Genomic DNA, 17488 nt, shown 5'->3' on the forward strand with positions numbered 1-17488 from the left:
AATAGATTTATTCAGATTTTTAATTTCTACCTGTCAGTTTTGGGAGTTTGTGCCTTTCTAGAAGTTTGTCCATTTTATTTCCATTTTCTGATTTGTTGGCATACGGTTGCTTAGTTTATTTCCTTTTAGTGTGCTATAGAATCCCTTTGCTTTCTGTAAGCTTGGTAGTGCTTCCCCTCTTTCCATTCTGATTTTCACAATTTGAGCCTTCTCTCATTTTTTCTTGGTCAGCCTAGCTAATAGTTTGTTAATTTTGTTGGTGTTTTCAAGCAACCATCTTTTGGTTTCATTGGTTTCCTTTATTGTTTTCTATTCTCTATTTCATGTATTTCTGCCTAATCTTTGTCATTTTCTTCCTCTGTGTGCTTTAGGTTTTGTTTTCTTATTTTTCTGGTTTCTTAAGATGAAAGTTTTGGTTGATTTGAGGTCTGTCTTTTTTAATATAGGCATTCACAACTATAAATACTCTTCTAAGCACTGCTTTAGCTTGATGTCATAAGTTGTGCTTTGTTGTATTTTCCTTTTTGTTAATCTCAAAGTATTTTCTAATGTCCCTGTGATTTCTTCATTGGCCCATTGGTTATTTAGGAGTGTGCCATTTAAGTTCCACATCTTTGTGAATTTTCCAAATTTCATAGTGCTATTGATATCAAATTTCATTTCACTGTGGTCAAATAAGATACCTTGTATGACTTCAGTCATTTGAATTTACTGAGCCTGGTCTGTTGGGGAGAATGTCTGTGCGCACTTATAAAGAGTAAACTTTTTACAACTTTTCATTTAGCATAACCGTAGCTTTTAATGTTGCTTGATTTTTTTGGTAAGACTTGATGGAAGTATTAGTTCTACAAGAGTAAAGGGTTTAGTTTAAATTGACATTGCATGTAAATACAGTGTTTTATAGGGGTTGGAGTATCTGTCTACAGTCCATCTGGTCTTTAGACAGCTGTTGTCAGGCATCGCTCTAAAGACAGGCTAGCAAGGAAACTACCTAAGGCAGAGTCTTCATGTGGAGAGCCTGTTCATTATGTTAGTTTAATAAAGGGAATTGTGGCAGTGCTTCGTTGCTGAAAGAAGGCATGCTTTTGCACAGCAGAGTGATTTAGAGGTACCCAAAGAGGAGCAAATAAGCAAGGTAAGCACTGCTTTCTTTTCTGAATTGACTATGACATCAATACAAACAGAATGTCAAGAATTAACTATAGCTTTCAATGTTGAAACAAAGAAAAAGACCAATGTGTGTTTTCTTATAAGACTAGAGGACGGATGATGCCTTTCCCTCTCTGTCTCTCCCTTGTTTTGGCAGTGATAGGCCAAAGGGAAGCACATTGTTGGCCAGTTGATCTAAAAGTTCCTTTGCATCATTCTGGTAATGAGCAACAAAGGCACTCATTGGCAAACGTTCCATCTTGAATAACTGGGTCAGCAATTTCTTTATCAAAGCAACCCAGGTTAAATATGCTCTTCTATGATCTAACACACTGTAATATACAAATCACCATTTTTAAAAGCAACCCGGAACGTTATTGAAAAATAGCTTTTTTGTTTTAAAATAAAGCAGTAATACAAAACAATGGTTAAGTTATGGGTTACAATGAATACTTTCAGTGTTTGTAACATATCCAGATAGTCTCTAGGAAGACTGTCTATATTCTGACTATAAAAATAGGACCAAGTTTTTTTGACTGTTACTGCTGGTATATGCTAGATACTCTGTGCTATTTTCTGGGCTTTTCCTTTGCTGCCTAAGGGAGAGAATGTCACATCTATCAGGTCAAGACTTGTATGTTTGCCATACCAACTTAGACCTAACATGTTTGCATTTGTGTTCAACCAGTCCATAGTATATGATATACTCCATTGTCTTTGCCATAAAAGAAAGGCATAATGTTAAGAATATGTTTTATATCTATATTGAGTAATTGCCGTGTCTTTACCTAGCTGGTTCATTTGGATCCCAAATTCAGTGTTTCTTCATTTAGCTTTTTGATGACGTACTGAATAAACAGTGTCGCGATATGTACCTATTTTGCTCATTTAAGAAAATACTTGTAATTGCTACCACTGGGTTTTTCATTACCATCTAGAAGCGAACACCTCTATTTTCCTTCAGTTACCTTTCAGTATCAGAAATTCTAACTGTTTAGCGAAAGAAACCGTAAAAACCATTTATGTGGATCAGTGAGCATTTATTGCTATCTGCCCTGGAGGAGTTCAATACATGCCTGTTGACTGATGGAAAATTGCTTTGGTAATACTAAGCAGAGAAAATATGAAGAGTACATAACACATTACTTGATGCATGATTCTTGGCTGTACTACATTGGTATGTAACTAAGGACAGAAGTTCATGCAAAATCTATGACTGTCAGACTTTTAGAATATAGACTGGTATCATCCAAATGATGGATGTTTGTTTGCACTAGTGTTGGCTCAGAAAGTTACTTAGAGCTTTGGGGTTGCCTCTGAAATATAGCTCCACCCTAGGTTTTCTCTCTGTCTCTCCTGTCAAGCAGACTTGAATCCTCGGAATAGCTCTAGAACCACTTTGGCTTCATTAAAACATTTGAACTACTTGTGGACAATTGAGCACCATGACGTTCAGAAATAGAGACCATCAAATGATATGGCAGCATTTCAAATGCACTGATCTGTGGTCATCTAGTGACAAAACTAGCAGTGCCACCCAGGCTTCCCTACTACGGATGTTAGTGTTGACTCTCTCCGAACCTTTACCTTTTGTGAATTTTTTGCCATCACTTCTCAACCATATGTATACTTAGCCTATATCTTATGCATAATTTCAGTCTGTGTAATTCTATTATTTTTGAATATTGCCTTCCTGGCACATTGAATGTATCTTCTGACTCATCATTTTCTCAATCTTAAACTACAAAATGGAAAATTATGCCTTCTGTGGATGTTTCTGTACTTTCTCAAACCATTTCTGCAAATGTAGTACCTCCTTTGTTTCTTACAGTAATGCTACAAGAGTTGAGAGCTCAGTTACAGATGAGAATGCAGATGAGGCTTTCTAAGCAGAACATGTTTGGCTGCTGCCCACCCACCTGGAAGTAACACAGGGAGGAGGGAAGCTACTAGACAGTTCAGCACACATGCTGCTATTGCAGCTGCATGTTTGGCTGTTCTGTATCAACCCCCTTACATTTTCAAACAACAGCAGCAACAATTTATTTACACCATCATACAGCTCTCCCCTGTAGAAATAATGAGGATCTTGCTCTACCTAGAGGGCAGTCCCAAAATCTCCTTTGTTTCTGCAGTCAGCTCCACCAGTGCAGGTTCTCAGGGTGATCTTTCTTTCTTTCTCTAATTTAGGCAGTGTTCTGTCTTAGAATTCTGGGATCCTGTAACCTATGGAATGAATTGCAAGGCTAGTATCACCAATACACCCTATCTAAAACTGGGGAAATGGAGGAAGAAAATGAGTTAACATGCGTAAACATATACTTGCCACACCGAGAAAGGAAGAAGTATGCATAATTATTAGACTTCTCATTTCTACAAGTGGTTACTACCCATTTCATGGTCTGCATGCCCTAAAATATCCAAATGTATCACCTAGTGGGTTGAAGGACATATGCAGTGTTACTGGCAGACAGTGAAGACAAAACCAACCCCGAGTAGGTATATATTCTAGTGAGGATAAAATGGTATCCTGTCGTGATTGAGTGTAATTAACCGGATGTTATGTATCAGGCGGTCCCTCCAGACCGATTGTTGTTCCTGGCAAGTTGACACTCCACTGTGTTGGGAAATAGCTGAGCTCTATGCAGGGAGGCTGCCCATGTTGTACTTTTACCACTGTGGTCACTTTGCTGATGAGCCCACTGAGCAACCTCTGGGCTACTGTGGAGAGAGTGAGACAAGCATTCATAGGGTGATTTTTCATGTCCGCCTGGTTTCTGAGAGCCTCCTCTGCAGTAAGCATTCAGATGGACACCGTATTCTGTCTTACTCCTGGTTCAGGAAATCCACCCATATGCCTCTTCCCAGCCACCTGCTGCCAGCTCCTCAGTCTTCTTGCTCCTTCGTCTGTGCTGGTCAATGTAAGTTCTGATTCTTTGTGAGTAGAGGCTTGGCCTGCAAGCTGTCTTTAGCTTGGGTCAGATGGTCCATAGTATGTGCCCCTAAAGCGTGTTCCCAATGGTTTAGCTTAGTAGTTGCTGCTGCCTATGAATCAGTGTGATCATGCCATCTCTTCTGGGCAGACTGGACCCAAGACATGCTATGGGAAGCTCTGCTCCTCTGTCAGGGCCTTCTGTGAAGGAAGCTGCAAAGCTGTAACAGCCGACTTCAGCTGCTCATATTGTGTTGCTCCATCTGGATACCAGCTCCTCGGACAGCTAGTCATGCAGACTTTCCCATGAGCCCTGGTGGGGGCTGAGGGAAAGATGGCAGGATACAAGAGTAGGCACATCAGTAATATAAGCTTCCTGTTGACGGAACTTAGGTTCAGATGCTGTTCACACCTAAATATGCTATCTATATGACTTTTACCTGAGGACACAGTATCCTTGACATGTCCTTCTCTGTAGCCTCAACACCCAGTTCATGTGGGTTCCATAGCCACCGTTGCACAGTGAACTAATGTGAAATGTCCCCTGTTCATTCTCCACTAGGAGCCAGTATTAAGTCAATCTGTGTGTATCAAAAGGAAAATAGTTATTTGCAATATGGAGTGTTGCGTGACCCCAAAACCTTGGGACTTTCCACTATTCTGTTTTGACTTCGAGTATTCCAGTTCATTGGCCACAGGGGCAAGGGCAAAGTTGCTTGCCTTCTTCCATCCTAACCCATATGGAGGACTTTTTCTTGTCCCACTCAATACTGGAAGCTTTATGGGTTACTCAGTAAATAAATCAAGGTAGTACTCAAAAGGCTACCCTGGGAGCCAGCTGGATTTTTGGAGTATGTGTTCTCTGCCCTCCTGCATATACTTGCCTTACCAGGCTATCCTCAGGTATTGTTACTTCTCACTAACAAATCCTATCAGCGTGATGCTATGATGTCTTGTGGGCTGGTAAAATGATTGAGGTTCCTATAGACTGAGTTATGGCACAGAACCAGAATTGACATAGTGCTCAGGCAAGATGGTGAAAGCAAGTAGCTTTCTGTTTTCCTGCTATTGGGATAGGAAAACATGCACACGCAAACACACACCACTTTTGTCATATCAGTAGCTGCACACCAGATAAGGGAATGCATTGATTTGATCTACCAGGTTTGATCAACTGGAGTTTCTCCTTGATAGAGTTTGTTATAATCAACTGTTATTCTCAAAAGACCTGTGTGTCTTCTGCACAGGCCTGCACACAAAAAAAGAGATGTGGTAGGAATCACCACCCTGAACCTTTCAAGTCTCTGACAGTGGCATTAATTTTTGCGATTCCTCTAAAAGATGCCATATTGCTTTCGGTTGCTATTGTGGCAGGGAAGAGAAGTTCAGAAGCTTTTCTTGAGCCCGTTGAATTCTAACAATGCTCACTGCATAGGTCAAGACACAACTGTGGAAATTCTCCCTGTGTGTGAGTGTAGATCCTATCTGTAAACCCAGATTCTGGTCAGTTAATAATACCACAGCCTCCATTTGTGTCTGACTCCCATGCAGCTTCCACCCCACCATCAGGACACAGAGGTGTTGAGTCCTCGGGGACAGTGTCCAATAAGTGCTGAGAAGTCCAGTTATTTCTTTTTCTCCTCAAAAGCAGCTGCACATCCTTTGGGAATGGGTAGAAGAAAGACTTGTTACATGATTACCATATTATGGAAGTGTTCTTCCTTAAAGGACCAACCACTCCTGCAGTGAGAGGCTGTCAGACGCGAGAAGAGTGGCTATTGAGGATGTCGATCAAACCAGCGACTGTTGAGGATGTCCCTCCAGGCCTCTGTCACCTGCCTACAGATCAGATCAGAGTGTCTGAGGCTTTCTCACTATTCTGGCCCTACAAACCCTCTCATTAATTGTCCACTCCCAAATACCTGGCTAGCTTACACACACTTTGGCCCTTCAGCTTGTTATGTTAGCCAGACCCTCTTGCCTCTGGACACTTAGCTCTGCTGCCTCAGCCATTCCTGTTCTTGTAGAAATCCAGAAGCCCTTGAGGCAGCATCTGCAATGCAGGCCGAAATTCCTGTCTGTGGCCTCCTGAGAGTGTAGTTACAAGGTGGGTAAGCAGGAGACATGGTAGATCCCCCTAAGTCTGTATTTCTACATCTGTATTTTATCAAGACGTTCCTGGCATCTAGGTATTCTGGTTTCTATTCCAGGGGGCTGTTATACTATGCAGAAGGTAGAAGTTTTAAGGTACTTGGTTTTAGGGCCCAGGAGAGTGCCACTTATAGACTGGCATTTTGGCAACTATGATGAACTCCCAGTTTTATACCTTGGATATCTTTCTCTAGTAACACATTACAAAATCTAACAGACAAAAAAGCAAGTCAAATAACTTTTCAGCCTACTTTCACATTTATTTTCTTACTTCCTCTTTAGATAACTGTATGGTATTCGTAAAACTAGATTCTTACAGATGAGGAAAGAAATTCAGAAAAGGTAATTAACTTTTCTGGGGCAGAACTAGGTCTACAACATACATCTCTTGACTTCTTGTTCTCTTTTGTTACAACACAAATACTGTAGTGGCATGTGGATGTGTGCATGCATATAATATGGTGCACTCACACATATGTGACACACACACCACACATCACGTACCACTTATGCACATACCACACACACACACAACACACACTTAACACACATCTATACACCACACACACTGCCTATCCAGAAACTACAATTGTGTCATGTCAAATGTTGATGCTTCTAAAAACAGCATATATTATTAAGAAACTCAAATACAACAATTTCTTTTGTTTGGATGAAGGTAAAATCTGCATTTTGATTTCAGCTATAATCATTACTTGCAATGTGGGAGTTTTTTTCTAAAAATTCTCACCTCAGAAGTTGCCCAAAACCCAACTGATAAAGGAATCTTCAGTCTCATTATTAATCAAAGAAATGTAAAGTATCTTGGCAAAATGTCTATGTCAACTCTATGTGTAATTATGTGTGCACACACAAATGCTGACAAAGTTACAGTGGGTACGCTGAAATGTGTAATTGTCTTACTGAGTACAGTTCTTTTGGAAATCAGCATAGCAATATGTAGCAAGTGTCAAAAGAAATTGCATACTTAATCTAAATGTCCATGCCTGCGAGTTTATTCCAAGGAAATTGTTTAGCATAAAAAAATTATGTGCATAAGCATTTTTTTGCAATAGAACTCTTCTCTCCCTCCCAAAAATCATTTTAGTTTTAGAGTTTCATAAAGTGTGAAAGATCATATTAAATAGAATGGGGAAATATTCAGTATAGTATATGCAAAAAAAAAAAAATGTTGTGTATAATGTAGTTGCACATATAGTTAACAGATATACTTGTTGAATTGTTGATAGAGTCTAGGAAGTTACAAATGAAAAATTGTGTAAGAATTATGTGTATGTTTGGAATTTTTTGCAATAATTACAGTCTTCAGTTTCTATGTCTATATAATATTTATTTTTAGTGAAAATACATCCACTACTCGTTTTTGGTTTTGGTTTTTTTTTTCCTTAAAGTCTATTGATCGTCACAAAAACCCAGGAAATGCAACTAAGAAGAAAACAAATGTTCAACCAAGACTTAAGAACCCAGAGCTATGGAGAAGACGTCACACTGGACTACTGGTGTGCATAAGGGGGCAGGAGGGACGATCCCCATGGGGCATGGCCACTGGTCGTGGGAAACAGAGGAGAGAGGCCAGGCAGCTGGCTGGGCAGTTAGGTTCACCGCTGCATGATGGCAGCATTGAGCAGGTTGGCTTCCTTCAGGGTCCAGCTCTCGTCAACCAGCTCTTTGTTTGGGAAAGTAGTCGTGAGGATAAAGCTGGTGGCAGCCATGGCTGGCCAGGCATCCACAATAAAGAGTTGGATGTTGCTAATCTGTGGCTGTAGTTAAATTTCTGTATCAGCCTCTCACCATCTGCAAGCCAAATTTGGATGTTTGTGGTAGTCTCTGATTTGACGATTAAGATGGAAGAGCTGGCTTTGGCTTCATTTTCTGCCAGTTGGACTGGAGAGATGGTACTCAACACCTGGGGGGCAGTGCTGCTCGGTTTCTGACCCTCACCAGTGAAGGCTCCTTTGGACTTCATAAAGTCCTCATCCCGATGGTCCTCCATATCCAAGTCCGCCTGTCCACTGTGAGCTAGCCTCCACAGCTCTGCTGGCACCTCTCCTCTGTGGATAGACTCCAGAAACTGGGCATCGGATGGGTCTTGGTAGCTTCTGAGTTCTCCATTATCCAGGCTGAATCCACTCTTGTAGAGTTTCAGTACTACATGAACATCTTGGTGGGAATGCTGTCTCTTTTATCCTGCCACATAAGCAGACTCTTCCTTTGGTGCTGCCCCAAGGCCATAGCCACCTCCTGCAAATGGTCTTGGTGTACTGGTCTCTTGGAAACTCCCTCCACAGCTACAGCTCCATGCTCTTTGGCACCTTTAAAGAGATCATCCACCAGCTCATTGGGACTTTTCTTTCTGGGAGGGCCGACAGTCTGCTGTCTACCTCTCTCTGAGGCCCCAGTATAAAACCTCTGGCCTTCCTCTCCTCTTCCTCATCCTCATCTTGGTCATGAATGAGGTCTCTGAAGGCTGTCACTCTGTTATTACTGGGGGCTGTGCCTCTGGACACTGAACTGGGGGTTGCCTTTGAAATGGTTATGATGTCTTCGTCCCCTCTGTCCTCATAAAAGCTCGCTAGCGCAATCTGCAAGTCCCAGGTTAGCCGACTCGAGGAAGAAGCAGGCCTGGTCCTCCTCAGTGCCTGTCACCACCACGAACTCCCTCAGCTCCTCCTATTGCTCCACTGCCATCTTCTCCCATGCACCTCCCTGCGTTCACTACTTTCTTAGCTTTTCTAAAGCATCCTTGAATGGGACTTTTGTCTTTCTCCTGAGAGGGAGCTTAGTGACTGGGTTGTTGAGGATGGTTTAATAGAGGGGGATGTGCTAGCTGAAACCCAAACTCTTCTGTTGTTCATCTCACCCTGTCCACACACTGCTGCCTATGGTGATTGGTCTGCTGAGGATTATTGTTAATCACTTTTTACTTGTTTTTCTCCTCCCCCAAACCCAAAGTGTTTTTGGAGATAAAAAGTAAATATGAAGATAAACAGTAAATACGGCTTATAAAGCCAGCTCTGTTCCCTCTCTCTCTCTCTGTTTTGGGGGGAAGACATTGTGCATTTTTAAAGCATAACATGAAGGAGGTTTTAGTATAATATGATTTAGTGCAGGCCTCAGCTACTATCTCTCCCAGTGGTTTTGCTGGAGGCTGGAGCTTCCCGACAGCCCTGACCACGGAGAGGTGGAATGTGGCGCTGACGTCACGGCCGCTCCTGGGAATGTTTTGCATTCTTCTTCCTGGCAGTGGTCAGGTGGCTTCCAGCAAGAATGAAGGACAACAGCTTCCAAAGAAGAAAAAAAGAGAGGAGGAAAAGGATAGTTTATAATCAAAGTATTGTGGGGGAGGCACTTTTATTCTAAGCCAAAATTGAAATTAGAACCAGATGTCTTGCATTCCGATGCTGCACGAATGTTAAATAAATTTATTAATGACTGTAATAACTAAGCTATTTGGCTTTTTACTGAACTTAAGTCTTGAAACTCTGTAAGAATTATGGAAAAACGACTTCTTGTAGTTGATATTTTAACTATGAAAGCAGCTTTCTGAGTGTAAAAGCAAGGAACCTGATGAAATAACCCTCTAGTTAATCTACAGGCCGTTTTAAGATCTGTTAATATTCTGAAAGACCACTTCTGAAGTATAAAATCTCTGTAATCTATTAACATAGCTTGTTCTGTTCAAACAAATTTAAGCCAATCATTGAGAGAGTTAAACTCTATTTTAGCATCTGCTGCAGAATGTCTTTTCTCAAAATATTTACACTTCCAGTGTTATTTCTGTACATTACTGCTCAAACCATATATTCAAAACAAAACAGATTCTTAACAAACAGGTTTTGCCCAAGTCTTACAACTCTGCAATAATATATGCAATAGAAAAATGGACAGTAATTGAGTTAAATTTAAAGTTTGTGTTTTTCTTGCCTTCCAGCCACTAAAATACCTCTGTTCAAAATCAGTATACTGGTTTAGCTAATTAACAATCTATACGTCTATATTTTAAAATAAAATATTATACTTTAAAAAAAAAAACAACTTGATGTCTTTCAGTAGATTTGCACTCATTCTGATGTAACAGCAGTTACATTAACAACAGTTCTCAAGTTTAGGTGAAATCTGTTTGAATACTTCCTGTTATACATTGAAATGGAAAGTTGGCTTCCTCTTGTAGGTCATGTTACTGGTGAGGAATTTCCAGAAATGTGGAGAAGTGCTGACTCATAGTATACAGTGGACTGATCCAGCAACAGTAGGACTTGAGGGGGTTTTTTGAGCTATTGGCTGAGGCAAGCAAAATATGTAGCTGTAATGTTTCATTTTATTTTTAGATATAAGGGTGAGGGTGGAGGAGAGACTGTTGCTTGGCATGGGATCTATGTTAATAACTTTAAAATGGCTACAAGTTCTAGGGTTAGATGTGTGTCTAAATGTGTGTTTTCCTACCGTCTATTATTAGAATTTGAAAAACAGGTTGTTTTTGCTATAGTCACCCTACTGTTGTTCTCTCTGCCTCTTGCCCACAGGTGAACCATGTGCCTTCTTGGGCTGTGGTTGGTGACTCACCATGGGCTCTATAATGTGAAAGTAACATAGTGCTTGCATTCAGGAGAGTGCTGCAGAAAAAGGTCCATGGCATTGCACCTTTTGTGTCTGTGATCAAAAGTCCCTGAATCTAATAATAACAATTTAAGTATTAGCTGACAGGAGTGCAGAGGAAAACTAGGATTTGTTGCCTTTAATATGCCTGCTTTTGTCCTGTATATTTTACGTTCATTAAATTGTCTGACTCTGAAGTTACTGATTGAGTTTTTTTCATTCATTTGGTATAGAAATGACTACTAGATTGGGTTTGGAACAGGGATTTCTAAAACAAAAACTCACTACCTAAACTCATCCCTGGGCTCATAAAGTTAATATATCCCAAATGCACTTATCTATCAATTCTACAAGCGTGCACTCACTGCTCTGTGTTGGCGCTGACGACATGGAGAAGAGGAAGGTGTGCTCCTTGTTACCTGTTTGAGGGGAGGGAGGCGCTGGGAGGCCACTGCAGAGGATGTGTCTACAGAAATATGTATAGTGTTACTTTTCAGTTACTATGGTAGAAATCTAAGAAAACAGTGAGGCATAAAAGAGGGGTATACTCAAATCTGTGCTAAAGTCTGTGGAACTGGTTTTTTGGATGTGATTCTGAGGCTGTCACAGTTACTGATTGAAAGTAATTTGAATAGGCAGTGTTAGGAGAGACATAAAAAATAGAAACCAGAATATGATGAGGGAGATAAGGGAGATATAAGTATGTAGGTGACTGATATTCAGACATATGAAAAGTAAAAACAAATAAACAGTATACTACAAATTGTATTTGTATATGCTTTGAGGCCAACACTCAAAACAGCACACATGGTTTCATAAGCACCTCTGACTGCTTTTAAAGGCTGTAAAAGGCTATGCTTTTCAAAGACATTCTACCCTTATGTTTCTGGGTTTATATTTTTCACCATTCCTGAAGAATTTGAATGGCTATTTGTTAATCATGAAGATTCACAAAACCATAGAAATTATTTTAAACACGATTTCCTGTTTTCTTTAAAGTTCAACAAAAGGAAGAGCACATGTCCTCCTTTTGAACAGAAGTCCCAGTGCAGGGTAGGGGATGGAAATGGGGGGCTGGGCCACACTGTGCTATGGAGGCTTAACCTGCACATCTGACCCCCACTAGCCTTCAGCTGATTCTAGTGTGCTTTCTGACAATAGTCCATTACTTAAACTTTCTATCTGCCAGTTTCTTCAGCTAAAAGATCTTCTGCTAAAGAAACCAGTGACCTATTTTGGTGCTTATGAGGAATTACTAACAGAATTAAGCTCATAGTTCAAAATATGAAGGATTGTTCTCTGCTTTTTTAAGTGTATGTTCTCCGAACACTTAGCAAAGAAGAACCTTGTGAACATCTACCTAATATTCTGTCTGAGAACCAGCTGAATACTGTTACGTTGTTGTCCTTAGCTTTGATGTCCTCTGGTATAGAAAAGACTGAAAATGATGAAGACGGGGTATAATTAGGGCCTGCCACTGTTCCCAGGGATCCTTGGGAAGTGTCCCAATCCCCTTGGGAGGCTAATCTACAAATCTTAGGACTGGAATAGTGACATATATGGCTGTATAATAGCACTTACAGGACTTTATTATATTTTGTCTCATTCCCAATACTGTACGAAATTCTAGGTCTAAATTGTCTGAACTGTTTTCTATGCAGATCTCATAAGCGTAATACATTTGTTGACTGAATAAATGAAATTGCTCTTCTTTGAGGCAGAAATACATTTCCTCTGTAAGCTTTTTTGTGTATACACATACAGTCCATGAAATGCCTTTTTTTTCTTTTAAGACGGAGTCTCACTCTGTCGCACAGGCGGGAGTGCAGTGGTGCGATCTCCGCTCACTGCAACCTCCACTCCCGGGTTCAAGTGATTCTCCTGCCTCAGACTCCTGAGTAGCTGGGACTACAGGCACGCACCACCATGTCAGCTAATTTTGTGTATTTTTAGTAGAGACAGGGTTTCCCCATATTAGCCAGGATGGTCTTGATCTCCTGACCTCGTGATCTGCCCACGTCGGCCTCCCAGAGTGCTGGGATTACAGGCATGAGCCACTGTGCCCGGCCAATGTCTGTTTTTTAAGAGACAAAGTCTTCCTTTGTTGCCCAGGCTGGTCTTGAACTTCTGGGCTCAAGTAGTTAGTTCTTTGGCTCGGCCTCCCAAAGTGCTGGGTTTGCAGGCATGAACCATCATACCCAGCGTCATGAAATGCTTTTTAAAAAAATTGTGGTAAAATATGCATAACATAAAAATTACCATTTTAACCATTCTTAGATGTATTTTCAGTGGTATTAACTACAATCATAATGTGGCGCAACCAACACCGCTCTTCATTTCCAGAACTTTTTCATCATCCCCGACATGAACTCTGGTACCCATTAAACACTAACTCCTTCTTCTCCCCATAAGGCCCTAGTAACCTGTATTCTGCTTTCTACCTGTATAAAGGTGCCTATTCTAGGTAACTCTTAAGTAGAATCATACAATATTTGTTATTTTGTGTCTGGCTTATGTTAGTTAGAATAATGTTTTCAAAGTTCATCCACATTATGTGTCAGAATTTCCTTCCTTTTTTAAGGCTGAATAATATTTCATTGTATGTATATGCCATATGTTTTTTATCCATTCATGTGTTCGTCCTGTGAAATATTTGATTTGTTTTCACCTCTTGACTACTCTGTGAATAATGCTTCTGTGAACGTAAGTATACAAGTATCTGTTTAGTTTCTGCTCTCAATTTTTTTCCGGCTATAGATCTAGGAGTGGAATTGATGGATTTTATGGTTTGACTTCTTAAGGAACTGCCATATTGTTTTCCACAGAGGTTGCATCATTTTATATTCCTACCATCAATGCATGGGAGTTTCGGTTTCTCCATGTTCTCACCAACACTTGTTATTTTCTTTTTTTGATAATTGCCATTCTAATGGGTATGAAGTGGCATTTAATTGTGGTTTTGATTTGCATTTCCCTGATGACTTGTCACCCAGGCTGGAGTGCAGTGGCACAATCTTGGCTCACTGCAACCTCTGCCTCCCAGGTTCAAGCAATTCTCCTGCCTCAGCCTCCCAAGTAGATGGGATTACAGGCACCTACCACCATGCCCAGCTAATTTTTTGTGTTTTTAATAGAGACAGAATTTCACCAAGTTGGCCACGCTAGTCTTGAACTTCTGACCTCAAGTGATCAACCCGTCTAGGCCTCCCAAAGTTCTGGGATGACAGGTGTGAGCCACTGTGCCTGGCAGATACACCTTTAAATTATGAAATACCCCCACTTAAAAAAGTAACTATTACTATTACTTGCAAAATAGAAGTCTGCGGCCGGGTGCTGTGGCGCAAGCCTGTAATCCCAGCACTTTGGGAGGCCGAGACAGGCGGATCACAAGGTCAGGAGATCGAGAACATCCTGGCTAACACAGTGAAACCCCGTCTCTACTAAAAAACACAAAAAAACTAGCCAGGCGAGGTGTCGGGCGCCTGTAGTCCCAGCTACTCTGGAGGCTGAGGCAGGAGAATGGCGTAAACCCGGGAGGCGGAGCTTGCATTGAGCCGAGATCTGGCCACTGCACTCCAGCCTGGGCAACAGAGTGAGACTCCGTCTCAAAAAAAAAAAAAAGAAAAGAAATAGAAGTCTGCTACTAAGATACAGAGAGTTCCTCATCAATCCTTTATACTCTAATACCAGCCCTCCCTGTGCCCACAGACACTGGTTGCTTGATATGAGGTGCATATCCATGACCACAGATGTCCCTGAGGCTGCTGATCCCTGAGGGCTCAGAAAAGAGTGGCCTCCTCCCTCATTAGCTGGTCTGTCTACACAATATTCTGTTGATATATTTGTATCAAATTCATTAAGTATCCAAAATGATTATGTTCACCTATCCTGATTGTAATTTTCTCAGAAAACATACTTTTAACCTAAAGCTATCAATAATATGTAGGCATTAAATAATTTGAAAAGAAGTTTGTGAAATTATTCACAGTGAGAACATCTTGTAATCATGAAATCAATGAAAAATTTGCTAATTTTCATGGTTTCATTATTCGTATTTAACTTTAATTCATCTGAAATTTATTTTGATGTATCATTTGAGGGTAGAGATTAATTCTAATTACTTTTCAAACAATTTTATCAGCACTACTTTCTGAATAATTTTCCCTCACTGATTTTAAATGCTTCTCCTATCGTATGTTATATTCCTATACATCGTAAGAGTTCTTGACTCTATATTCTATTTCATTGTGTTATAGCTTTTCTTTCTCATTCTAATGTCTTTCACTAAACTAATCTACATTCTGTAGTTGGAGTTTTTACTTTAAATTCTAAGGTTGTTAATACTTTTAAAAAATATTTTGAAGTAATTGTAGGCTATTCAGTGAGCATTCACAGATATTCTCCACATGAAAAAGTGCATGGGTGGCAATTCATAGATACATTGGTCTGGTACAGCAGCCAGGTACTTTGTTAGTTCCAGTTTCACCTCATGCTAGACATGCAGGCATCCTAAAAGTTCAGGTATATTCTTGTGATGTGCTTATTATAATATTCAGAAACTTATTAACAGAAATTAAATTATAGAAACTGCTGCTCCATTTAATTGGCTACAACATTCTTGCAATGGTAACTATTTTGCCTTGGGCGTCACCTAATTATCTCTGTTAGAAGAGTAGAAATGTTTATAGCATTTCCTTTTTGAAGTATTTGAAACAAATATTTTTATTTGATTTATGATGCTTTTCTCTTTATTTGACCAAGAAATGTTATGGTGGTCCCATTATGTGTCTAGACGCTGTGCTAAAGGCATTGGGAAACAGGAGCACACTCACACCAGAGCCTCACATCTGGTGACAGCCACTTGCTAGAACTGGGGTGGTAGGGCATGTTGTTATATCACTGAAGTCTTATGCTACTTTTTTTTTTTTTTTTGAGATGGGGTCTCGCTCTGTTGCGCAGACTGGAATGCAGTGGCGCGATCTCGGCTCACTGCAAGCTCCGCCTCCCGAGTTCACGCCAGTCTCCTGCCTCAGCCTCCCAAGTAGCTGGAACTACAGGTGCCTGCCACCACGCCCGGCTAATTTTTGTATTTTTAGTAAAGACAGGGTTTCACCGTGTTAGCCAGGATGGTCTCAGTCTCCTGATCTCGTGATCCACCCACCTCGGCCTCCCAGAGTGCTGGGATTACAGGCGTGAGCCATTGTGCCCAGCCTCAAGTCTTATGCTACTTTTAATGTCTTATGTTAGCAAAATGAAGAAATGTGAATAATTGGTGAAACCTTTGAAACTCAAGCTCTAAGATTCCTGTAAAGAACTATACGTTGGAAATAATTTAATAATGCCAAGTACATATGATCAAGAAAATGATAGAGTGGACAGTTCTCTGACCTGGCTATGTGTGGTGGTGGTGGTGGTGGTGGTGGTGTTTTGTTGTTTTGGAGACAGAGTTTTGCTCTTGTTGCCCAGGCTGCAATGCAGTGGCTCGATCTCAGCTCACTGTAACCTCTGCCTCCTGGGTTCAAGCAATTCTCCTGCATCAGCCTCCTGAGTAGCTGGGATTACAGGCGCATGCCATCATGCCCAGCTAATTTTTGTCTTTTTAGTAGAGGCAGGGTTTCATCGATGTTAGCCAGGCTGGTCTCAAACTCCTGACCTCAAGTGACACACCTACCTCGGTCTCCCAAAATGCAGGGATTACAGAAGTGAGCCACTGTTCCTGGCCACTATGTGTTCTTTTAAACCCCATAACAAAGTTTTTAAAAAGATGCTTTGGTCGAGTGCAGTGGCTCATGCCTGTAATCCCAGCACTTTTGGGAGTCCAAAAGTACAGAGGGAAGATCACTTGAGACCAGGAGTTCAGAACTAGTCTGGGCAATATGGCGAGATCCTGTCTGTAGTAAAAAATTTATAATTAGCCAGGCATGGTGGCATAGGCCTGTAGTCCCTGCTACTTAGGAGGCTGAGGTGGCAGGATTGTTTTAGTCCAGGAGGTCAAGGCTGCACTGAGCTATGATGGCACCACTGCACTCTAGCCTAAGTAACAGAGCAAGACCCTGCCTCAAAAAAACAAACAAAAAAGATACTTTGATTATATGTGATAGCAAGTTTGCAAAATAAAAAAAGATTAATTTATAAATGCATATGCTTGATTGGAGACATCTTTAAAAATTTTTAAACAAGGTATATGATCAAAGACAACTGAATTAGTCAATGAGCATAGAGTATGACAGATTTTAAAATTCTACCTCTCGTCATTATATTAAGCCCTTATACCAATTGGTGTAGCACAAATTCATCCCGAATCCTATGGGAGGAAAAGGGGTTAGCTACCAAGAATCTTATAGCCTGAACTTAACTATAGATAATATAGTTATATTTGAATATGGAGTATCTATTATTTGATTCCCACTTAGTTATCTTTAGTTTTTCTGAAAAATTATAAACAGGAATTTTAGTGACACACCTCTTGTAACACGGAGAGGCAAATATTTTATAAGCTCTGTACACATTCCTGTATTGATCAGCCGGCTCGTTAAATGATCCCCCAGCTTGTTAATGATCCGTTGAACATGTGTAAGCCCCATGGATGGCAGGGACCTGTTCCATTCAGCTTTTTTCTTCCTTTTGAAACTGGTATATGTT

At 40.6% G+C, this 17488-nt stretch overlaps 1 protein-coding gene and 1 pseudogene across 10 annotated transcripts in view; one reads left to right on the forward strand and one right to left on the reverse strand.

Moving 5' to 3' along the window:
* Nucleotides 1-17488, forward strand: part of SPIDR (scaffold protein involved in DNA repair) — a 481415-nt gene that overhangs the window by 245327 nt on the left and 218600 nt on the right. For 8 of the 10 annotated variants that reach the window (XM_031669957.1, XM_031669958.1, XM_031669955.1 and 5 more), the window contains one exon: nt 7642-7749. The exons of the other annotated variants lie outside the window; for them this stretch is intronic. In XM_031669957.1, the coding sequence (XP_031525817.1) occupies nt 7642-7749 (108 nt within the window). The remainder of the gene's footprint in view (nt 1-7641; nt 7750-17488) is intronic. 10 annotated transcript variants of the gene reach the window in all.
* LOC103886776 lies at nt 7810-8938 on the reverse strand (annotated as a pseudogene).

Source organism: Papio anubis, chromosome 8 (genome assembly GCF_008728515.1).
Source record: "Papio anubis isolate 15944 chromosome 8, Panubis1.0, whole genome shotgun sequence".
Lineage (NCBI taxonomy): Eukaryota > Metazoa > Chordata > Mammalia > Primates > Cercopithecidae > Papio > Papio anubis.